Source organism: Trichomycterus rosablanca, chromosome 4, assembly GCF_030014385.1.
Source record: "Trichomycterus rosablanca isolate fTriRos1 chromosome 4, fTriRos1.hap1, whole genome shotgun sequence".
Lineage (NCBI taxonomy): Eukaryota > Metazoa > Chordata > Actinopteri > Siluriformes > Trichomycteridae > Trichomycterus > Trichomycterus rosablanca.
In genome coordinates this window covers 45,801,932-45,828,033 of record NC_085991.1, presented here as the reverse complement: position 1 = coordinate 45,828,033, position 26,102 = coordinate 45,801,932, and the positions used below count along the sequence as shown (strand labels likewise).

The window sequence follows — 26,102 nt, the reverse complement described above, 5'->3', positions numbered from 1 at the left end:
TGACCTGCTCTAGTGTGTAATGAATAATAATTGAATGTCAGTTGTTTCACACGGCTGCCAGCTGGCAGAAAGGCATTTATATTTATATTAATAATAAAGCCATTTCTGGGCAGCATGGTGACTTGTGTATATACTGTGTATATATATATATACTGTATATACACCAACCAGACATAACATTATGACCACTGACAGGTGAGGTGAATTACACTGATTATCTCTTCATCACGGCACCTGTTAGTGGGTGGGATATATTAGGCAGCAAGTGAACCACAGTTTTATCCTCAAAGTTGATGTTAGAAGCAGGAAAAATGGACAAGCGTGAGGATTTGAGTGAGTTTGATGAGGGCCAAATTGTGATGGCTAGACGACTGGGTCAGAGCATCTCCAAAACTGCAGCTCTTGTGGGGTCTTCCTGGTCTGCAGTGGTCAGTATCAGTCAAAAGTGGTCCAAGAAAGGAATAGTGGTAAACCGGTGACAGGGTCATGGGCAGCCAAGGCTCACTGATGCACGTGGGGAGCAAAGGCTTGGTATGGAATAACTCCACTGGACTGCACAGAGTCCTGACCTCAACCCCACTGCTCACGCTTGGGATAAATTTAGATTACTGATCAGACCTTCTGGTCCAAAAGCAGTGTCTGATCTTTTAAAAGCTCTTTTGACTGGATGAGCAAAAACTCTCACAGACACACTCAGAAACATCATAGAAAACATTTTAGAAGAGTTATGAATGTAATAAAATAAAAAGAGGGAGTAGTAGCGCTAAATAAATGCCTATGATGTTGAAATGGGTTGTCTAACAAGCTCATAGTCAGCTATCTACATACTTGTAGACATGTAGTGTTAAAGAGGTACGGAACTGTATGTATTCATGAAATTTAGACCCACATATACTCCAGTGAATCATGTTTATTACACAGACTTTACAAACTTTCATTCCTGAGTAGAATACAGCAGAATACAAAGTAGTCTTGAGCACTGCTGGAGTAAAAATTATCAAATTTTTACAAAATACAACAAAGTTACAAAACAGCGATAGCCAAAATTGTACACACGCCAATCAAATCCAGAACCCTGTTATAAATGGCAGGAACGGGGGTGGGGGATTTGCCATCACACATTTGTAAAAAGGAGGAATGCATCGATGGATCGCTCTGATCTCTTTACATGTCCGTGTCTTTCTCCTCGGTTTGTTCTGTGTTGGTTGGAGCCTGAGCCAGCAGGTTGCGTATGTGCTCCTCATCGTTAAAAGGACATTCCTTGTACTCCCTCAGTAACCACTCCCGAAACTGTAAGAGCATTAAAACAGGTGGAAAGTACCATGATATATCATTTTTAATTACTGAATTCATGTGTTTCAGTCACAAACATTGCTAACAGGTGTGATACAGGAAATTATATGCAGCAACAGCTTAGGGAAGGTTCCTTCCTGTTCCAGCATGACTGTGGCCCTGTGCACAAAGCAAGCTCTATAAAGACATGGGGGCAAAAAAGCTCAGTTTGAAGAAACTCCAGTGACCTGCACAGCCCCACTGGACGGCTCTGGAATGAACTGGAACCTCGACTGAGGCTTTCTTGACTGATATACAAATGCTCTTTTGGCACAAATTCCCACACACATACTTCAAAGGCTTGTAAGAAGCCTTTTGTCTGTGGTTATAGCTAAAAAGATCCCATAGAGGTCACTTTATTTTAATAGCATTTTGTGTTTTAAATGGGGTGTCCAAGAAGCTAATGGTCAGGTGTCCAAATACTTTTGGCCATATTGTGTATATTACAAAAATGGAACTTAACAACATATAAACAACACATTTTATAAATCACAATGCAAAAATATTGCATTTAGACGGATAAATTTTTTAAACTTTGAAACAAAGAAATTGGCCTATTATAGAACGGAAACAAGACTCTAGGACTCCACTAAACCACAGTGAGAGTTATTCTCTCCATATTGAGAAAACCTTAAACAGCAATGAACAGCAAACAATCAAATCAGTCACCAGAAAACAGGTCAAAAACAGGTGATGCAGTGGTAAATTAGGATAGCCCACTACTGCTGGGATCTAGGGTTTGATCCTCAGTGGTGCTATTGGCCGGTCAGGCCTCTACATACAGACATCTACACCGATCAGCTGTAACATTAAAGCCACCTCCTTGTTTCTACACTCACTGTCCATTTTAGCTCCACTTACCATATAGAAGCACTTTGTAGTTCTACAATTACTGACTGTAGTCCATCTGTTTCTCTGCATGCTTCGAAGGTCAGGACCCCCACAGGACACCTACAGAGTAGGTATTATTTAGGTGGTGGATCATTCTCAGCACTGCAGTGACACTGACATGGTGGTGGTGTGTTAGTGTGTGTTGTGCTGGTATGAGTGGATCAGACACAGCAATGCTGGTGGAGTTTTTAAACACCTCACTGTCACTGCTGGACTGAGAATAGTCCACCAACCAAAAATATTCAGCCAACAGCGCCCCGTGGGCTGCGTCCTGTGGCCACAGATGAAGGTCTAGAAGATGACCAACTCAAACAGCAGCAATAGATGAGCGACCGTTTCTGACTTTACATCTACAAGGTGGACCAACTAGGTAGGAGTGTCTAATAGAGTGGACAGTGAGTGGACACGGTATTTAAAACTACAGCAGCGCTGTTGTGTCTGATCCACTCATACCAGCACAACACACACTAACACACCACCACCATGTCAGTCACTGCAGTGCTGAGAATCATCCACCACCTAAATAATACCTGCTCTGTGGTGGTCCTGTGGGGGTCCTGACCATTGAAGAACAGCATGACAGGGGGCTAACAAAGCATGCAGAGAAACAGATAGACTACAGTCAGTAATTGTAGAACTACAAAGTGCTTCTATATGGTAAGTGGAGCTGATAAAATGGACAGTGTGTGTAGAAACAAGGAGGTGGTTTTAATGTTATGGCTGATCAGTGTATGTCTAAGTGTCTAAGAAGTGGGGATGGCCGAGACCCCACAATGGATTGGTGTCCTGGTTGGGCCGTTACTGTATCGCATCCAGTGATTCGACTCTGACCAGGATACAATAAAATGTAAATAAAAAATAATGTTCTACTTACAGACACATTAAAATTGGAATTTTTGGGATAATAAGCATGTCTAAAAAAGTAAATACAATTAGTCCTCAGTCAGTTAGACTGAGGAGAGCGAACTGACACACGCCCCCTCCGACATGTGTGCAGTAGCCGACTGCATATTTTCACCTGCACGAGGCGAGTTCATATGCGGATCAGCTTTGTGTACGGAGAGACACACCCTGATTGCATTATTCCTCAACTCTGTGCAGACACCATAAATCAGCCAGCAGCGGTAATAATTGCATCAGTTATGAGGTTCCCATCCGGCTCCCCTCCGTATGAACAACAAGCCAATCATTGTTTATGTAGCCGCCCAGCCCAGCCGGATGGCAGAGCCGAGTTTCAAACCGACGAGTTCGAAATGTCAGCTCTGGTGTGCTAGCGTGTTTTACCGCTGCGCCACGTGAGCAGCTGAATTTTGCATTTATTTAAACAAATTTTAAACAAAAGGCATCTTTAAAAGCTCATAAGTAGAGGACTTACTGCACAGCATTTCAGAGTAAGAACTGAGTACTGATACAAACTGTGCCTGAAAATGGGTGCAGAAAGTCCTGTGTCTGGGGTCACATGTGCACCTAAAATTAACGCTGTGAGAAAGTGTGTTTCCTTGCTCACCTCTTCCGCCTGTGTGCTCTGAAACTCCTGCAGCTGTTTCTGAAAGCCGGGGTTGGGTGTGGCACAGGGCCGTGCCACCCTGACCGCTGCCAGAGCCTCCTGCCAGCCCAGACCCGTCACTGTCATGATGTAAGCCACGACCAGCGTAACACTGCGCGATACACCCGCCAGACTGTACCAGAGGAGGAAAAGAAAACTTCAGGCTTCCTAGCAGAACCACTTTCACTTAACAGGTTCTAAACACGGCAGTTTCCTTTCTCATACAGTCATGAGAACAAAAGATGTGGCCAAAAGTATGTGGACACGGGTTTACCTGATCATAAGCTTGTTTTACACTTGTTTCAAAACCAAGGGGCTACACTATGCAGGGAATGCTTTATAAAAGATTTAGGAGTGTGTCTGTGGAGATTTGTGACAGTCAAACAAGCATTTGTGAGGTCAGGCCCTGACTCGCAAGTGATGTCCCAATTTTTAGGTTAAGTTAGGTAGAGTAAAAGTCAGGTTGTTTGACACTTCATTATAAAGCCATGTTTTTATGGCCTTCGCTTTGTACACATGAGAAGAGTAATGTTAAAACAACAAAGAGCCTTCCCCAAACTGTTTCTACAAAGGTGGAAACATATAATTTATTATTTTATAATTAAATGTTACAGCAACTTGTGGCTAAAACACCAAAACTCAGTCATTAGAAGGGGTGTCTACATACAGTACATGGACAAAAGTATCGGGACACCCCTTCTAATACCCTTCTAATTTTTAAATTCATGTGTTTCAGCCATACAAGTGAAAATACAGTGGTGTGTTTTTTTGTTGAACAATAAAAGTGTTGTTAAACAGTTTCATTTGTAAGTCCTGTGAGGCTCGTTCTCGTTCACCATTATTGCTTCTTATTGTGTCAAACCAGTTCAAGAACATTTATATTTGCAGTTTTAATATTTAGAAGTTGATTTACTTTTATGTGATTTACAAATAAATTAAATATTTAAGTTTAAATATAGTATGTGGATATTATTTAAAATATTTATTATTATTATTATTATCATTATTGTTGTTTTGTAATTGCTGTTACTATTATTGTTGTTATTATTACTAGTATTATTATCATAATTGTTTTTGTTATTATTATTATTGCTTTGTTGTTGTTGTCTATTATTGTTGTTATTATTACTAGTATTATCATAATTATTGTTTTTGTTGTTATTATAACTATTATTATTATATTATTATTATTGTTTTGTTATTATTATTATTGTTTTTGTTGTTATTATTGTTGTTGTTTTGTTATTATTCTTATTATTATATTAATAATATTATTACAATTATTATTGTTTTTGTTATTATTATTGTTGTTTTGTTATTATTATTATTGTTGTTGTTGTTGTTGTTATTATTGTTGTTTTGTTATTATTATTATATTATTAATAACATTATTATTATAATTATTATTTTTGTTATTATTATTATTGTGTTTGTTATTATTATTTTTGTTTTGTTATTATTATTGTTTTTGTTGTTATTGTTATTATTATTTTTGTTTTTGTTGTTCTTACTTATATTATTGCGTTGTTGTTATTACTACTATAACTATGGAAGCACTTTTGTAAGTCGCTCTGGATAAGAGCATCTGCTAAATGCTGAAAATGTATTATTATTGTTGTTATTATTATTGTTGTTATTATTATTATTATTATTATTATTGTTGTAGATGTTGTCATTATTATTGTTATTATTGTTATTATTACTATTGTTGTAGATGTTATTATAATTGTTGTAGTTGTTAGTATTATTATTGTTGTAGATGTTGTTATTATTATTATTGTTATTATTACTATTATTATTATTATTTGAGCAGTAATTGTACAAAATTACCTTATAACATAAGAAATTGCTTTGGAAACTCGATGTGCCAACGCTAAGTAATGTTTTTTGGCTATCCACCTACAAAGTCTATGTTTCAAAACCTGCTCCTTTACTGGTAAACTCTTCTAAATCTGGCAACCCTTCCCGTAATTACACACGATTACACATCACATGCTTTGGTGTGATAGTGTAAATGTCACATTTGATTTTATATTATTGGGGTGTCAGTGAAAGAAAATGAGTTTCTGAGAAACACCCAAACTCGATTTGGGAGGCGTCGGTGGTGAACAGTTTCCCCACCCCCGCTGCTCAAATCAAACAGATTCTGGCATTTGATGTATTTGACTTTTTATACTACCAGTACGTGCATTAGTGTGTGAGTGATGGTGTTTAGAAATCTCACCAGTGGACCAGACAGCCCTCTCCTTTAAGTCTGCACTCATGCATGAACATGATGCTCTGTTTAAAATGTTGCTTCCTGCAGGGAGAGGGAGAGGGAGAGAGAGAGAGAGAGAGAGAGAGAGAGAGTTATCACACTGGGCACAAGGGAAAAATTAACCCTCGACAAGACGTCAGTGCACTACTGAAAATCAAATGACTGTTCACACCTGTGGTAACGTTTACTACTTAATCTACCTACTGGCATAGAAAACTGAAGTGCCTTAAGGAAACTCACAAATAAGTGGTGAGAACATAGACTGTAAACCTGGGTCACTGAAGCTGTGTTGCCCATTAGCAATCTCAAAATTTAAAAGTTTTATTATTTATTATACAACCCTAAATCAGAAAAAGTTGGGACAGCATGGAAAATGCAAATAATAAAAAAAACACAGTTTCTTACATTTACTTTGACTTTTATTTGATTGCAGACAGGATGAACCTGAAATATTTCATGTTTTATCTGCTCCACTATATTTCATTTATTAATAAACATCCATTCCTGCAGCATTTCAGGCCTGCAACACATTCCAAAAAAGTTGGGACAGTAAAGCATTATGCATTATTCAGTCTGAGGGACCGAAGATCATGGGCGTTGTGATTAAGTTTGCGCTCTTGGCCTTTACGCACTGAAATTCCTCCTGATTCCTTGAATCGTATAATGATGTTATGCGATTCAATATGCAAATCCCTTCCAATCTTTCTTTGAGGTTCATTGTTTTTAAACATTTTAATCATTTTTTCACACATTTGTTGATAAACTGGATCCTCTGATCATCTTTGCTCATCAAAGACTCAACCTTTCCTGGATGCTGCTTTTGTACCAAACCATGATTACAATCACCTGTTGACATCACCTGTTTGGAATCGCATCATTATTTAGTTTTTTCACCTCATTACTAGCCCTAAATTGCCCCGTCCCAACTTTTTTTGGAATGTGTTGCAGGCCTGAAATGCAGGAATGGATGTTTATTAATAAATGAAATGAACCTGAGCAGATAAAACATGAAATATTTCAGGTTCAAACTGTCTGCAATCAAATAAAAGCCAAAGTAAATGTAAGAAACTCTGTGTTTTTATTTTATTTGCATTTTCCATACTGTCCCAACTTTAAAATATAGACAGATTGTAGACCAGTAATATTCATAAATTGTCCTGTTGATGTTTCGCATTATATAGCATTAAACTGTAAAAACACACATAAAATGTTCTAGAATTTGTTAAATGATATAATATGACTATATAACATGATTTTAACACTCCTACTCCTAATCCATTCCTCATTTTGTTTCACTTTCATGTTTTACCACCACTGTATCCTAGTCAGGGTCTTGTCTCCTTGGAATCACTGGGCTCAATGCAGTAACACACCTTGGTCAGGACACCAATCCATCACAGGGCCTCCATGGACTGGCATCAATTGACTCAATTTGATCAACACAGTATTTTCGCTGCATCCCAAACTACATAATAATTAGTATGTCAAAGGTACTGGACTATCAGAAGGTTGCCGGTTAAAGCCCCACCTCTGCCAGGTTGCAACTGTTGGGCCCTTGAGCAAGGCCCTTAACCCTCAATTGCTTGGATTGTATAATGTCACAGTACTGTTAGTCGCTTTGGATAAATGCATCCACTAAATGCCGAAAATGTAAATGTAAATGAGTGTACTACAACATTGCCTTGTTCTCAGGAAACTACTGTACATGTGAAATCAGGATTCTTTATTTACATTTGAGTAATATATTATCAATTTTATTGATAATATTCAACAATAACCAAAAAATGAAAAATAAAAACACACCACCAACAAGAAACTCAGGTTTTCAGGGATCTTGTATTTGCTAAAGTTTACATAACACAAGTCATTGGCTTAAACTTGTGAAGCCTAAATGTAGACACTATCAGAAACACCAATAAACTGTTTTCTGTCTGAGGTTCTTACTCCTCATTTACATGGAAAATATTTGACTTCTGGGCTGTGATGACTAATTTAACCCCAAAAAACAACCAATATAACCACAATTAGCACAAAAAAAAAAAAAAGTTAAAACATGTGGTTTTGGTTCTTAATATGAAGTGAGTTAGACTTGAGGTAAATAGCTGCACACTGTTGTGGCCATTTAAATTGACCCTATATAACTATAGAGCCAATGGTGTTGGAAGCTAAACATTATTCAAAATAACACTACTTAAAAAACACTTGGGTGACAGTGGTAGCCTAGTGAGTAGAGCTTTGGGCTATTAACCGGAGGATTGGCGGTTCAAATCCCGGCTCTGCTATGCAGCCACTGTTGGGTCCTTGAGCGAGGCCCTTAACCCTGTCTGCTCCGGGGCGCCGTACGATGGCTGACCCTGTGCTCTGACCCCAGCTTCCAAACAAGCTGGGATATGCAAAAAAAGGAATTTCATTGTACTGTACATCTGCATATGTATAGATGACAAATAAAGTATATCTTCTTAAAAGTTACTGCATTCAAATAAACCTTCCACATGGATGTAGAGATGGATGGATGAACTTAGAGATGGATAGATGAATGGATTTATGGATGGATGGATGCATGTAAAGATGGATGGATGTATAGATGAATGTATAGATAAATGGATGTATAGATGAATGTATAGATAGATGGATGTATAAATGGATGAATGTATATATAGATGGATGTATAGATGGAGGAATAAATGTATGGATAAATGAATGTATAGATGGATGGGTGAATGCATAGATAGATGGATGTATAGATTGATAGATGAATGTAAAGATAGATAGATGGATAGATAAATGAATGTATAGATGGCTGGATAAATGTATAGATAGATGAATGTAAAGATAGATGAATGTATAGATGGATAGATGAATGTATAGATAGATGGATGTATAGATGGATAGATGAATGTATAGATAGATGGATGTATAGATGTATAGATGAATGTATAGATGGATAGATGAATGTATAGATAGATGGATGTATAGATGTATAGATGAATGTATAGATGGATAGATGAATGTATAGTTAGATGGATGTATAGATGTATAGATGAATGTATAGATGGATAGATGAATGTATAGTTAGATGGATGTATAGATGTATAGATGAATGTATAGATGGATAGATGAATGTATAGTTAGATGGATGTATAGATGGATGTATGGATGGATGAATGTATAGATAGATGGATGTATAGCTGGATGACTATAGATATATGGATGTATAGATGGATGGATGTAAAAAATAGATGTAAAAATGGATGTATAGATAAATAGATGAATGTAAAGAGGGATTGATGTATGTATGTATGGATGGATGAATGTATAGATAGATGGATGTATAGATGGATGAATGCCTGTATAGATGTATGGATGGATGTATAGATGGATGATGTAAAAATAGATGTAAAAATGGATGCATAGATGGATGGATGGACGGATGGATGTAAAGATGAACGGATGTAAAAATAGGTGGATGGATGGATGGCTGGATGGATGAATTTACACAATGTCCCAAGTTTTTTGGAAATAGGGGTTTGTACTTGTCAGTATGCTAGCTGTTAAAAGTATTTTGGTCCAGCCCTGTATTATTATTATTATTATTATTATTATTATTATTATTATGGATTGGTGTCCTGTCTCGGTGTGTTGGTGCATTGTGCCCTGTGATTTCAGAGAAGCAGAACTCATCACGACCCAAATTTTTTATTATTATTTATTAATAATTGTTATTATTTATGATCCAGGTGTGTCTAGTGTGTGTATATCCTCCTGACAGGTCCAGGATAAGAAAGTACAGCGTGTCCACTCTTGTTAGACAGAGTGAGTTTCAGACTGGGCGTGTTGAGGACTTCACATCGCCTCACCGGTTGCCGCAGGGTTCATACTTTAAAAATAGAGCCACAGCGAGGACCAGGCAGAACAGCAGCACATGCTCACAACTTCCTTCCTGAACACCGAGGGCCACAAGAGGAAGTGGGGTGTGCATGTGTGCATGTATTTGTTTTTTTTGTTTAGTCGTGAGGTTTACTGCGTTCCTTGTATTGTGTACACTACGTAGCCAAATTATGTGGACACCCAAACTTCATGCTCATATCTGCTTATTCAAAACCAGGGGCTTTACTATGGGGTTTTTGCCACTTTGCTCCTAGGCATATGCATCATGCATTGCTTTAGAAAGCTAGCACTAGATTTTAAAACATGACTGCAGGGATTTACTTATTTAGGAGCAAAGACATTATTGAGGTTATGAATTGACCATGTGTAGCAGGTCCTGGCTTGCAGTCGTCATTCCAATATACGTATTTAAGGTGTTGATTGAGATTGAGGACGGGATCAGCAAATTGTGCATTTTGGGGACGCCGGACCCAAGTGGATCCTGACCAGGATAAAGCGGAGATAAAAACATGAAATTAAATGTAAATAAAGATATTACTTTGGGTATGTTTGAAAACCTAGTAAGCTGCCTTGCTGCCTACTGCCTACCTGATCAGCTGCCTAAGTAGAGAGGATTGTAATTACACATCAAACTCATAATGCCTAGTTCACACTACACGATTTTTGACCTGATTTTCGCTCACCGACTGGTCGGCGCTAGATTTGTCGGCTGGGGAGCAACTCGCCGTTCGCTCGGCGATCGAAACTCGGCTCTCAATCGCTATGTGTGAACTACTCAACAACTCGATCCGAGCGGCTGAAGAAATATATCTAGCTTGTCAAATATCTGGATCTGAGTCGCCCAACTGGCAATGAGTGCTATGTCGAACAGCCAATGAGAACGCAAGATACGGGGTGAGGGAAAACGCAGGGGAGGAGTGTAAAAATGTGGGACAGGGGTGTAATATAGTTTATATCAGAATACATCAGCACACACACAAGTTTTACAGTATTTCTGACCTCGTTCTCCACAAAACATGCTGCTCATGTAGCCAAATCCACTCAGATTCATTTATTTTTCCTCCTTGCGTTTACGCTGCACATCAGCGCACAAACTTTGATCGCTCCTTGTTGACGTGCATTTTTAAACGTAGTATCACTAAACCCCTCATAACTTCGTGATTTTAGAGACCAGAGAAGCTCGCCTGCGATTCCAGTTGGTGATAGATGGTGTAGTGTGAAACCCCTTATCGCCAATCAGTCGTGTAGTGTGAAAGCCACACCGACTTGAAAGACTCCCGATTACAAGAGACCCAGTTGTGTAGTGTGAACTGTACATCGACCTGACGACTTGGAAAATCGTGTAGTGTGAACTTGGAATAAGGCAGAATATTTAGACACACCACTTACGACGATTACGTCACTGCAGTTTTAGCTTACTAAGCTAATATGGTTAGCCTCAGGCCATTTAAACCAATGGGCTAAAGGCGGCACAACCCGCTAGCATGCCAGCTACCATCTCCCTCTGTGTACCGAAAACGGTTAATTTGTCACAGACAAGCCCGAATTTGCAAATCAATGACACTTGTATAATTATACCTTCATACAAATTAAGAATTTACATTTATTTACATTTAAAAAGAACTTGTTTGTTGCTCCACATCCGTCAATGCTGAGATTGCCTTCACCGCTAAGGAAGAATCGGATGCTCCCTCCTTATTCAGTCAGTTTATCGCTTCGAAATAAGGCACCTCAGTAGGCAGCATTGTAAGGTATCTAAGAATTCGACCAGCCTTCTTCTCAAGGATGATGTAAAATTCATCTATGTAGAGAGATCACTAGGTTTACAGACAGACCCATTTTGTACAGGTCATTATCATGCTGAACCGAGGCAGGGTGTTCCTCAAAATGTTTCCCTAAACATCTACCTTTCATTATACATTACAGTTGGCACCATGCATTCAGGCATGATTTTATCCAGATTCATTTGTCACTTAGTAACTTAGTGAAGTGTAATTCATAACTCTTCTGCTCTAAAGTCCAACCGCAGTGTGCTTTGCACCTCTCAGTAGTGGGTGTTGGAATCAAGCTGTTGTTTCTAGACCTTTACATCTATAACAGTACTAGGGATGTAACGATGCACCACAAGACAGTTAAAAATCAGTGCACATGAGCCACGATTCGAATCGGTTATTCATTTAAGATGAATCGATAATCAGTACAGACTGCATTTTTCACCTGCACGAGTCGAGTTCATACACCGACGGGCACTGTGTACGGAGGGCCACACCCCCATCAGCATTATTCCTCAGCCCTGTGCAGGCGCCATCAGTCAGCCAGCAGGGGCCGCAGTCGCACCAGTTATGAGGACCTATGATCCGACTTTCTTACCCTCTAACCCTGAACAACAGCCAATCGTTGTTCATGTTGCCGCCCAGCCGAGTCGGAAAGGCAGAGCTGAGATTCGATGCGATGTATTAAAAACCCCAACTCTGGTGCGCTAGCGTACTTTACCGCTGCGCCACCTGAGCGGCTTGATGCATCGTTTTTAAAACTACGTTTATAAATTATCCTTTTTAATTTCTACAATGTCTCCATTTTTAGAACCGTTCATATGATTCCCTCAGCACTACTTGCTCCGTGCATGACCCAAGTCGTATTTGGTCCAGTCACTGGTTGGCGGCATTAAGCACAGTCTTAAAAAATGCCATCTGCAGCAGTCAGAGGCTGATTATAGAGCTTTCAAAGAAAAGCTCAAAGTTTTACAAGACCCAAATCATCAAAAGTTTGGGAATCAAACTTCTTCATCGCTGAGATCCTAGATTACCGTATTTCTTAGCGAGTTCAGTTAGGCGCATTTTTACTTCTATATTGTTTCATTAAGCTTCTTAATCGCGGAGTTCTTGGAATACCATATTTCTTAGTGAGTTCAGTTAGGCCGCCGCACACTGTGCTCCATTGGGCTCGCAATTTTTGCGGTTGCTGAAGAGATTAAAGCACGAAAAGTTTCTTATGTGAAAAACCACTTTGTTTACATCGCTTAGAATGTGAAGTAAGTTTTGAGTGAATGTGTAGGTTAGAATCTGGGCTCATTCTGTCGTAACTGTACGTTGAACTTAAAGAGACACACCAACATCTAACTATTTTGTTTCTGCTATAAGTTTAAACACTTTGCTTTATGTACGGAACACCATGAACACATGCTGCACTTTGTTTAATGTGGTGCACTTGAGAATTTGATAATATGGACATAAACCCTGTGTACATTTAGTTTTGTGCCATATTATTATGCCATACAGATTGTTGTTAAAATAAATGAAGATTAAATTAGATTCTAAATTACATTTTTGAAGGAAAATTAATCGTTAGATTAATCAGCTAAACGATAAAAATAGTCTATAGATTAATCGATAGAAAAATAGTCGTTAGAGCCCTACTCACGACCGCAAACTGGAAAAAGAGTTGTGTTATCGCTATACAGTATAAACACAATGTTGCTGTGTTAAAGCAGCACAAATTACAACAGTGACGTATGTTTAAAGTGGCACAAACATAGCCCAATAACACATAGTTTGATTAAAAAATGTTATCTCAATTAATTTTTTTTTAATCGTGATTAAAAATTTTACACGTTAATTACCACAATTAACGACAGCCCTAATTTTAATATATTTGTTTTTGAAGTGGTATATCCAACAAGCTCATGGTCAGATGTCCAGATACTTTTGGCCATATTGTGTATTTTGAAATACTTGTTGACCACTTTTCTTTTTTCCTTGGTTGCCAAAGTAACTGGAAGCATGTTCAGCTTTTATTTTGCATTGTAAGAATACTTTTGGATGAGAAGTGCTGCGTTCACTACTCACAGGTCCTGCGTGGGAAGATCAGCAGCCGGGATGCAGAGATAGGTCATCTCCTAAAGGCAGGGAGAGAGAGAGAGAGAGAGAGAGAGGGTTGTTTCATTTATTTCATTTAATTGTTTCATTAATTCCATCATAGGATCTGGTAAGGTGCTCTTTTGAAGGGTGTATCTCAGGTTATTCATGTTACCGTGTCATTTTGGAGATGGGAACATTGACACAGTGAGCTAAATCACTGAACACCTGATCCTAATTAGCATTCCGCTCAGTCGCCTACTCGCCGAATTCCCATCACACTTTCGGATCGGTCTCTTCTGTGACTCAAAAACAAGTGGTTTATTCAGCAATTAATAAAATCAGTGTGAAGTGTTCTGTTTTGCACTTTATTTATGCATGAAAAGATGTTCGGATTGTGTTAGGCAGTAGCATCCAAAATAAAAAAGCAATACCAACAATACCAGTACTGCTTCTGCTTGGTTACATAATGGACTACGGTCAATGTTTCATCCATGTAGCCTACCCACCATTCACTACACATGTGCACTAATGCTGCATGTGTGTACGTTTGCATGTGCAGGAGTGTAGAGTGTGTAGGATGAAGTAGTTGCTCAACGTTTAATCCTCTAGACTAGTAACCAGAAGGTCATTTGTTCAACCCTCACCACACACAGGTTGCCATGTAGGCCCTTGAACAACAGGACCCTGGTCTTACATGACAGAAAATAACTACATAACGTATCATTTTTTGGAAACTTGGAGCAGTCCCAGGAAAACAGAATTTAAGCCTCAGCTGAGGTTGGTGTTCATGACTAGAATATAACTGAAAAACTGAAACTAGGCAAAATAGGATTCACAGGAGGGTTGCAACAAGGAAACCAGTGCTAACCAAGGAAAAAACATCAGTGCTACCTGATATTTGCAAGAAAAAATAGTAAAAAAAACTATGACTCTGCTATCAGCCAGCCAGATGCCTACACAGACACACACAATTGGCTGTGTCAAGTCAAAATTATGGGCATTGTCTCAAAGCAACTTTACAGAATCCAGGACCGACAGACCAAAAATCCATGTTGAGCAAGCCAAGGGTGACAGGGGCAAGGAAAAACTCCCCTAAATTTACAGGAAGAAACCTTGAGAGGAACCAGACTCAGCAGCATCCTCCTTGTGTGGCCTAGAGAATTGTGTGTCTGTAGGGGGCGGGACAATGACTGAACTGGGTTCCTGGAGGAATTACGTCCTCTGCTGATTGATCAAGGCGCCTGCAATGGAGTAGATGATCTTGAATGGCAGTGCGTGGCTCTCCGCACGTGATACTGCACTCGTGAGCACCAGTCACTAGCAGGTAAAAAGAAAGCAATCTACGAATGTGTCAGAATGGGTGTGTGACAGACAGCCTTTGCTCTCTTTGATCGGCGGGATGGAGGTTGCAGCAGCAGCGAGAGAGATAAATTCCAATTGGCTATGTTTGGATTGGGTGAAATATGTGGGGAAAACACATTAAAAAAACGTATTTGTTTCTTTATGTCTGACAAAAAAAACTATTACACTTTAAAAAAGGTGATCACCGGTCAAACATGGCAGTGGTGGTTTGATGGTGTGATGGTGTATGGTGGTGTTTTGCTGCATCCTAACCTGCAGTTATTGTGGGGATAATGAATGAGTGACATCGTATTACAGAAGGTGTTAAGCTGCTGATGAAGTTGGTGCAACCTTTAATGGTGGCCAATCATTCCTTTGCATAACATCAATACACAGCATCAGATGCATTTGGAAAGGGGGTGATTACTTTTCACTACTTTATTTATTAGGATTTTTGATTTTTAGGAAGTTTTACACTTCAGCTGAACAACTGAACTGAACTTGAATCGTGTCCTGACATGATTGTCATGAATGTAACCAATGTTACAACACTGTCACGGCCAATACTGTATCTCAAATTCACCTAACTTAGTGATAGCTCAGTGGTTAAGGTACTGGACTAGTAATCAGAAGGTTGCCGGTTCAAGCTCCACCACTGCCAAATTGCCACTGTTGGGCCCCTGAGCAAGGCCCTTAACCCTCAACTGCTCAAAATCGTGTTCAGTCATAATTGTAAGTCGCTTTGGATAAAGCGTCTGCTAAATGCCGAAAATGTAAATGTTTTTGTACTGTGAGAAAAAATCAGAGCTTCCAAAAGAAACCCATGCAGACACAGGGAGAACATGCAAACTCCATACAGAAAGGACCCAGACCGCTTACCCTGGGAAACGAACCCGGGGCTTTCATGCTGTTAGACAAGTGATACCCACTGAATTTTTTAGTGCACTGTGATAAACAGCAACACCCTGGTCTTACGTGGCTAAAATTAACAAGCCGAGAGCATTGCAATGATATGTGTGTTAATGTATGTATGTGTATGTGTGTATGTGTGTGTTTGTGTGTGTGTGTGTGTGTGTGTGAATGAATGTTACCAAACGATTATTGTATATATTGTTTTTACATTTTACTGAAGCATAAAACGTTAATTTTGTCTACAATAATACTGGCATATACAAATGCTCGTTCAAACCCCATTCAGGACACTGAAGCTCTGTAGCACCTGATGCATGATGCATGTAAAGATAAGTGTAAAGATGTAAAGATGCATGTAAAGATAAGTGTTATCTTATCTGATAATAACACTGCAAAATGCAGTGTGTGTGTGTGTGTTTGCATGCTCCCTTTGTTTGTGAAAATAACATGTTACCAATGTTCTTAAGTCCAACAGCAGTGTGCTTTGCACCTCTCAGTAGTGGGTGTTGGAATTAAGGACTCACCAGATTTGGGGTTTCAGACTAAGCTCTTGTTTCAAGACCTTTACATGTATAACATTTTATGGATTCCTTGGACATACACTATATGAACAAAAGTAATGAGACACCCCTTCTAATTACTGAATTTGTATTTTCAGCCGATCTGTTCCCATTACATCAAAAATGCATTTATATGGTCAACTTTCAATTCATTTAGGTGATCAATGGGGTGGACATCAATGCTCTTTGCTGGCCACTGTAGTCCCTCCACACCAAACCATGAATGTATAGACCTTGCTTTGTGCACAGGGACTCACTCATGCTGGAACTGGAAAGGGCCTTCCCTAAACTGCTGCTACAAAATCAAAAGCATGTAATTTATCTTATATAATTTGTTTTATACACCTGTTACACACATTATTGTGCTTTGAAAACACTTAGGCAGTGCAGCATTCTATTAAGCTCATGTGTCAATCTCAGTGGTACTATCAACCGTTTGGGCGTCTACATACAGACATGATCGGCTATGTCTGATGAGCGGATGGCTGAGGCTGTTCCTCCTACTGCCCAGTGTTACCCGGTGAAAGAAAACTTCAGTGTCCTGCACATAGCCCTGACTTTAGCCCTACTGACCAGCTTTAAGATGAACTGGAGCATCAGTGCCCAGTTATACAAAAGGTCTTTTAACTGAATGGCCACAAATTCCCACAGACATGGTTCAAAGCCTTGTGAGAAGCTTTCTTGGCTAAAAAGATCATATACAGGGCACTCTATTTCAATAGCATTTGTTTCTGAAATGGAATGTCCAACATAATTATGGTCAGAAGTCCAAATACTTTTGGCTATATAGTCAATTAAATAAGTGGTTGAATACTTGTTTGCCTCTCACTGTATTTACTGAGTACATGTTACACCTGACACAAATTCAGATACAAATCCGGGAAGTTACAGGACACCTTTTGGGTTAAGTGTAAGAAATTTAGCGCCCCCTACTGGTACTAAAGAGGAAAGGGGAGATTCTTTTATTTAACCCCTAAACATGTTTATACAAGTGTACACTATACACTAAACTGCCAAAAGTATTCGCTTATCTGCCTTCACACGCATATGAACTTGAGTGACATCACATTCTTAATCCATAGGGTTTAATATGATGTCGGCCCACCCTTTGCAGCTATAACAGCTTCAACTCCTCTGGGAAGGCTTTCCACAAGATTTAGGAGTGTGTTTATGGGAATGTTTGACCATTCCTCAAGAAGCGCATTTGCGAGGTCAGACACTGATGTTGGACGAGAAGGTCTGGCTCGCAGTCTCCGCTCTAATTCATCCCAAAGGTGTTCTATCGCGTTGAGGTCAGGACTCTGTGCAGGCCAGTCAAGTTCTTCCACACCAAACGTGCTCATCCATGTCTTTATGGACCTTGCTTTGTGCACTGGTGCCCAGTCATGTTGGAACAAGAAGGGGCCATCCCCAAACTGTTCTCACAAAGTTGGGAGCATGAAATTGCCCAAAATCTCTTGGTATGCTGAAGCATTAAGAGTTCCTTTCACTGGAACTAAGGGGCCGAGCCCAACTCCTGAAAAACAACCCCACACCATAATCCCCCCTCCACCAAACTTTACACTTGGCACACTGCAGTCAGACAAGTACCGTTCTCCTGCAACCTCCAAACACAGACTCGTCCATCGGATCGCCAGACGGAGAAGCGTGATTTGTCACTCCACAGAACACGTCTCCACTGCTCTAGAGTCTAGTGGCGGCGTGCTTTACACCACTGCATCCGACGCGTTCACACTGTTCTTGAGCTGATCTGAAGGCCACATGAAGTTTGGAGGTCTGTAGCGATTGACTCTGCAGAAAGTTGGCGACCTCTGCGCACTATGCGCCTCAGTATCCGCTGACCCTGCTCTGAGCTTCACTGAGCTTCTGAGAGCGACCCATTCTTTCACTAATGTTTTTAGAAGCAGTCTGCATGCCTAGGTGCTTGGTTTTATACACCTGTGACCATGGAAGTGATTGGAACAGCTGATTTCAATGATTTGGATGGGTGAGTGAATACTTTTGGCAATATAGTGTATATGACCCGTCACACCCTCCAAGAAACTCTGAAATAAATCTCATTATGCAAAATACACCAAACAGACCTATCATGTAGGCCATAATTAATTATTTTGAAACGTGTTAGCAACAGATGTAGTTGAAACACCTCAGCTCAGTTAAAGTAAAAGTGTTGTTCACATATTTTTGGTGTATCTTTAATATATATACATTTTCATACTTCAATGCCATTTGGGGCGGCACAGTATCTTAAGGGGTAGCACTGTAGCTTCAAAGCAAAAAGGGCCTGGGTTTGATTCCCAGTAGGAGCGGTCCGGGTCCTTTCTGTGTAGTGTTTGCATGTTCTCCCCGTGTCTGCGTGGGTTTCCTCCGAGAGCTCGAGTTTCCTCCCACAGTACAAAGACATGCAAGTGATGCTGTTTAACACTGAACTTTGAACTAATGAATCATGTGTAACCTGTAACTACATGAGTTTAAAATCCTAATGAATAAAATGTCATTGGCAACATGATTGTTGGTGTTTTAGTGTAATTTTTCTGGAGAGCAAGATTTATTTGGTAGAATTAGTTTAAGGTCACTTTTATATCTGTAATGAAGCATTTGCATACGACTGTTCTATGACAGCAGTTACAGCCTAACCTGAGATTCCACTGTGTCATGTGAGATAACTACTCGCATCATGAAACATGGCATCTCAGACAAACACACACTGCCCACACCACCCACACACCCACTACTGGCGTTGTAGAAGAACCGGTCATACAAGTAGCTGAAGAGAAAAATCATTTCATACATCTTCAAGTGTCTCATGATTAAAACATACACAGCTGCTGCAGCTGTTTCATTAGAATTTTAATATTTGTTTAAGTACACATGTATACCAATCAGCCATAACATTAAACCACCTCCTTGTTTCTACACTCACTGTCCATTTTATCAGCTCCACTTACCATATAGAAGCACTTTGTAGTTCTACAATTACTGACTGTAGTCCTTAGCCCCCTTTCATGCTGTTCTTCAATGGTCAGGACCCCCACAGGACCACCACAGAGCAGGTATTATTTAGGTGGTGGATCATTCTCAGCACTGCAGTGACACTGACATGGTGGTGGTGTGTTAGTGTGTGTTGTGCTGGTATGAGTGGATCAGACACAGCAGCGCTGCTGGAATTTTTAAATACCGTGTCCACTCACTGTCCACTCTATTAGACACTCCTACCTAGTTGGTCCACCTTGTAGATGTAAAGTCAGAGAAGATCGCTCATCTTTTGCTGCTGTTTGAGTTGGTCATCTTTGCGATCTTCATCAGTGGTCACAGGTCGCTGCCCACGGGGCACTGTTGGCTGGATATTTTTGGTTGGTGAACTATTCTCAGTCCAGCAGTGACAGTGAGGTGTTTAAAAACTCCAGCAGCGCTGCTGTGTCATATCCACTCATACCAGCACAACACACACTAACACACCACCACCATGTCAGTGTCACTGAAGGGCTGAGAATGATCCACCACCTAAATAATACCTGCTCTGTAGTGGTCCTGTGGGGGTCCTGACCATTAAAGAACAGCATAAAAGGGGGCTAACAAAGCATGTAGAGAAACAGATGGAGTACAGTCAGTAATTGTAGAACTACAAAGTGCTTCTATATGGTAAGTGGAGCTGATAAAATGGACAGTGAGTGTAGAAACAAGGAGGTGGTTTTAATGTTATGCCTGATCGGTGTTATTTGAACCCCCTTCACCTTTAAAAGTGCTGTGGTGATGTGTATGAAATCAAGGTTTTTCCAACTTTTGTTCAAGCAACCCTACCTGACCCAAGCTACACAAACAACTACTCAAACCATCACAACTATCGTACGTCTTTTAAGCTCTCACGGGCCACATAAAATGACGTGGCGGGCCGGATTTGGTCCGCGGGCCTTGAGTTTAACACCCCTGTTTTATGGCATAATCGGTATTATGTATAAGTCTGCTTATTGCATGTTGTCTTTATATTTTGGGTCCATTTTTTATTTTTATGGCTGTGAGGTAGGTTAAACCCGCTCTTGTATTGTCCTGTGTAGGAATTTATTTTATAGTTCTAGGCATGTGTACTTGTCGTCTTTTCTTGTGTATTTGGGACGTTCTATCAGGATGTGATTTATTGTAACAGGAATTTGGCAGATTTCACAGGTTGGGGGTTTTTCTCCTATTATCAGGTGTTGGTGGGTTATTCTACTGTGACCTACTGTGATTCTGCATCTTGTATGTATGACTTGGTCTACGCGTCGTCCTTGGTGTGTCCTTGGTTTAATGTTCATGTTTGAGTGTATTTCATAAAGTTTGTGGGTGGTCTGATTGTTCCATTCAGTTTGCCATTTTTCCTTGATGTAGGTATTTATTAGGGGTTTTTTATCTGTTGGGGGAATTTTGATGTTTGTTGTATTTTGTCTTGTTTTTTCTCTGGCTGGCTAGTTGATCTACATTACTGATAATGGGTTGGTCTGGTGTGTTTGACTCTAGTGCTTTGAGGTGATGCATATTATGACTTTAGATTTCTGCATATTTTAATGCCATCAGTATGCATTGTAGATATAACTTATTTTTAGTAGTTTTTTTCTTTTTTGAGTATCCATTTGTGGTTCTGCTATCGGAGATAACTGCCCCAGGATAATATATATATATTTGACCAACACTGGATAAATAAGTTATAGGTAAACCTAAAAATGAAAAGTCCTGTAAGCACATACATAAGAGCTAACATGTGGCCTGGTTCTGGAGTTATGCTTGTTGTCCACTCTTTATCTCCCTAATCTAGTCATTTCCAATTTTCTGCACTAACTGCTCTGGCTGCAGCATGACCAGTGGCTGCCACCTGACCCCTCCGAAACTGTTTGCTATATCAGTGATTGTCACATAGCTGCAGTGTGTATTGGTGGCTCGTGGCTCGAATTGTATGTGATACAGAATGGGGTTGATACATTTTCTAAGGTAGATCAGGCCAGTCTGTTTTTAGCTTTTATTTCTCAAATACCTTGTGAGGCATTTCAAAAATGGTAACAGGCTGCAAATGGCCCACAGGCTGTAGTTTGGACATCCCTGCTGTAGAGGAAGAACCAACATGATCCAAGAAGGACAGCTTACATAATAGGATGGTTTGATCTGACAGTCATTGAGAGAAATAACAAGGTTTTGGCATGGAGATCTCTGAACACGACAACCCTGAACAGGATTAAAATAAAATGAAAACAAATTCATGCCAGCTCAGCTGGTAGAGCTATCAAGCACTAACACACTGTTAGCACCTGTCAGGAGTATGGCATGCTCCAGTGTCTGTGTAGGTTTTCATCAGGTTCTACAGTTTCCTTCCACCTTCCAAAATCATGCAAGAGGTATGTTGGCTGCTTTAAACTGCCCTTAGACTTAAGTTCGTTAGTTGATGTGTGAGAGTGTGTGTTGCTCTGTGATGGACTGGTGCCCTTTCGGCTGGACTAACTGTGTATGAAGTGGAGTGTATGAAGTGGTTAATGAAAATTATTTGATAAATAACAGCTAAGCAGACACATTAAAAAAAATCAATTTTAAAAGTGTGAATGTGACTCGAGGTGGGAAATAAAGAACAGTGAATGAATGAAGTGCTGTTACCTGTAAAATAGGGGCAGCCGTATCATGAATAGACAGAATGTGTGTGATGTTGTTTCTTGCCAGCTGCTCTCTGTCTCTGGCATCTAAATAAAACAAGAAAAAATGCCAGTTTCAGTTACCGACCCCTAACAACACGTTTCAGCCAAAATTGTGTTCGTTCTTACCTTTAAAGTTGCCCAAATACAGATCAGGCAGCACCTAGGGCAAAAATATAGGGGTATTTTAACTGCACCAACAAAGTTTGTTATCTGCTTCATTTACATATTCTTATAACCGATATAAAAACCAGTTCCTGTTTCATTTTTGTCAACTTCTACAGAGCACCCTTTTCAAAAGAGTCGGGACATTTTGTAAAACACAGTGAATACAAGAATATGTGATTTGTTAATTTACTTAAATCTTTATGTAGTTGATGAAAGCACTAAAAGATTTCTAATGGCTTCACTGATCAGCTCAACTGTATTGTAAATGTAAACAAATGATGAATCTGATGCCTGCCAAACTTAAAAAAGTACACAGCTTCAAACGTTCCACAATAAGCAGGTGAGTTAGTAATAATTGAGGGTATTTTGACTGAGTATAAGGAAAAGATGGGTCATGGCTTACCACTTTGTTCCAAACTTCATGAGAGAAGTGTCAGAAAAGAACATAATTCACCACAAGATTGCAAATAATTTAGGTCTTTTGACATGTACTACACACAATATTGTAAGAAAATTCCAGAAATCAGGCAATAAGGCAAGGCTGTAAATTTGTTTAAATTGACAAAATTCAAAGTTGGTTGTAATACTAATGATTACGTTAAAAAATGCCTTTTTTTTTGTAAAATGAGAATTTAAGAGAATTAACAAATCATAAATTCTTGTTTTTACTGCATTTTACAAAATATCCCACATTTTTCGGAAGTGGGGTTTGTAAGTCAAGGTACAAATCACAGTGTTATATTTTAATATAGTGTAATATAATATGACATCAGCATTTTTCCATGTATGTTAAATGTATAAATATGTATGTTATGAACAAAAGACATACTTATTTTGGTACATTTTGGCTTTGAATGAATGAATGCCTTTGTTGTCATTGTATTTACATTTACATTTTCGGCATTTAGCAGACGACTTTACCAAAAGTGACTCACAGTATACTTTGACTGTACACAATTGAGGGTTAAGAGTCTTGCTCAAGGGCCCAACAACAGCAATTTGGCAGTGGTGGGGATTGAACCAGAGAGGTTTTGATTACTAGTCCAGCACCTTAACCACTAGGCTAAAAAACAACCGTTGTTTCTGCCCGGTTTTGAACCGGGGACCTTTTACGTGTAAAGTCAATTTAATTTTATTTTTAAAGTAAAATTACTTTGGTGTTGCTGGATGTTTTTATATTTTTTCACTTAGTTTTGCTTTGTAATTTATTTCACTTTATTCATTTATTTCCCGAATGTAGCTCAGCGCTTAAAATACTGGATGACCGGGTCAGAGCATCTCCAAAACGTCAGGTCATTTTGGGTGTTAGTACCAACCAATGTGGTCCAAGAAAAGACAACTAGTGAACCAGCAACAGGGTCGTGAGCAGCCAAGGCTAAACAAATTGCTGGAAAAGTTCACGCTGGCTGTGACGGAAAGGTCTCTGAACACACAGTGCATTGCAACTTGTTACATATGGGGCTGAACAGCTGCAGACCGGTCAGAGTGCCTTTGCTGACCCTTGTCCATCGCCAAAATTACCCACAATGGGCATGTGAGCATCAGAATTGGCTGATGAAGCAATGAAATGAAGTGACGTGGTTTTATTTTGGGAAAGAGACGGCATCTGGATGCACTGTGGCAAGAAGGCAAGCCGGTGGAGAACATGTGATGCTCTAGAGAGTGTTCTGATGGCAAACCTTGGGTCCTCACATTCACACAGATTTTACTGACCACATACCACCTACATATACATTGTTGTGAACAGTACACCCCTTCATGGCTAAGGCCTGCCACCCTGAAAAACTGTTTAGAAATGGTTTGAAGGACATGACTTGGCTTGGCCTTCAAATTTCCAGATCTCAGTCCAATCGAGCACCTATGGGATTTTCTGGAACAAGTTTGTCTGCTGGCTATTGTAAACTCACCCACTTTAACCAATCCATTAAAAGAAAGCCGATTCTACAGGACTCCCACTGACCAGATGTCATTTGACTAGTGGACAACTCTCAATACTGCAAGAACTAACATGGTCAAAACATGGTAGTATGTTGTACTGGTGTTAGTTAATAAGGAGCAACAGCAGAGCTGGATATTTTTATTACTGTTTACACGTACTGGTGTCTTTATTAGGAACCCAAATCATGCACTCTTAGTAGGTGTACAGTTAGAGACTAGAACTTCTTTTTTCAGTACACAAGGTGCATTAATTATTATTGAAAAGTGTCTGATATAGGATGTATTTGGCTTCATGTTTTGAATTGGCATTGACACTGAGGTGTTAAAAATGCCAACAACACTGCTGTATCTGCTAGACTCATACCAGTTCAACACACACTGCCATGTCATTACCATGTTATTATCAAGGCTGCTTTAATAACTGTCCACCACTTCAACAATATCTTGTCAGTTGGGGGTCATTTGATGCTGCCATCAAATTATAAATGGGCAGTGGTAGCTCAGCGAGTAGGGTACAGGACTAGTAATCAGAAGGTTATAGGTTTGAGCGCCATCATCACCAAGTTGCCACTGTTGAGCCCTAAACAAGGCTTGAGGTTCACACTCAATTGATTCAGTCATAATTGTGAGTCACTTTGGATGAAATCATTTGTTGTTTGTTTGTTTATTAGTTTGATTTTACCGTCATGTTTTACACTTTGGTTACATTCATGACAGGAACGGTAGTTACTCCTTACACAAGATTCATCAGTTTACACAAGGTTATATCAAACACAGTCATGGACAATGTATCTCCAATTGCATGTCTTTGGACTGTGGGAGGAAAACGGAGCACCCGGAGTAAACCCACGCAGACACGGGGAGAACATCAAACCCAGGACCTTCTTGCTGTGAGGCGACGGTGCCACCCGGATAAAAGCGTCTGCTTAATGCAATAGATGTAACTGTAAATGGGGTTAGGATGGGATGATAATGATAATTATGAACAAATCAACACACATAATACAGTCAGTAATTGTATATCCACAAACTTCATATGTAAGGTAGGTGTAGTCCATAAAACAGCCAAAGTAGGAATCAAATATTTAACATTTCTAACGTTTAAAAGTATATTTTAATGTTTTTTGTGTAGTTTTACACATGTAAGCAATGTCTGGATGAATGTGGAGTGCTTGTAGTAAGTTATGTAACGTTATAATAACTTTTGCTTTCTCACACTAGTGTATGTGGGAGTAGACTCTCCTACACAACACCATCAACCACAATCAGGGTATTTTATCAGGCAAAATATTTATGACTAATTCTTTACAGTAAATTAAATGTCACTATTCAACCAAAACAAATTCTTATAAACTAATGAACCAGGCTGACATTTACTTAGAAAGAACATTGACTGGTGTGTGAGAAATGTGCGAACATGACCAGTTCTGATCTCACTTTCTTTAACTGGATATCTGTATATACTAAACAGTAAAATAGCATGAAAAGCATGAAGTTTACCTTATTAATTCCGTTCCCCATGTCCTAATACTCTCACTGTGCGTGCTGACAGAGGATAAAAACTCATTTGAACAGTCCGTACTGCAGCTGATTAAACTACAACTGCCTGCAGTGAGCCGCGCTGCTCCTCTACTGTGTAGGAAATACTTACGCGCGCACGGGCTGATGGGAAATGTAGTTCTCATAATGTCTGTTACAAGCAGAGGTGGAAAGTAACGAATTGCATTTACTCGCGTTACTGTAATTGAGTAGTTTTTTGTG

The 26,102-nt window shown here is 39.5% G+C and overlaps 1 protein-coding gene across 1 annotated transcript; it reads right to left on the bottom strand.

Moving 5' to 3' along the window:
* Positions 1-902: 902 nt before the first annotated feature.
* dusp22b (dual specificity phosphatase 22b) lies at positions 903-25,957 on the bottom strand. The gene is made up of 7 exons (XM_062993391.1): positions 25,842-25,957; positions 22,365-22,398; positions 22,201-22,283; positions 13,760-13,809; positions 5,994-6,068; positions 3,731-3,902; positions 903-1,290 (listed from the first exon to the last, which is right to left on the bottom strand). The coding sequence occupies exons 1-7, from the start codon at positions 25,860-25,862 to the stop codon at positions 1,165-1,167; spliced, it is 561 nt and encodes a 186-aa protein (XP_062849461.1). The 5' UTR covers positions 25,863-25,957; the 3' UTR covers positions 903-1,164.
* Positions 25,958-26,102: the final 145 nt, after the last annotated feature.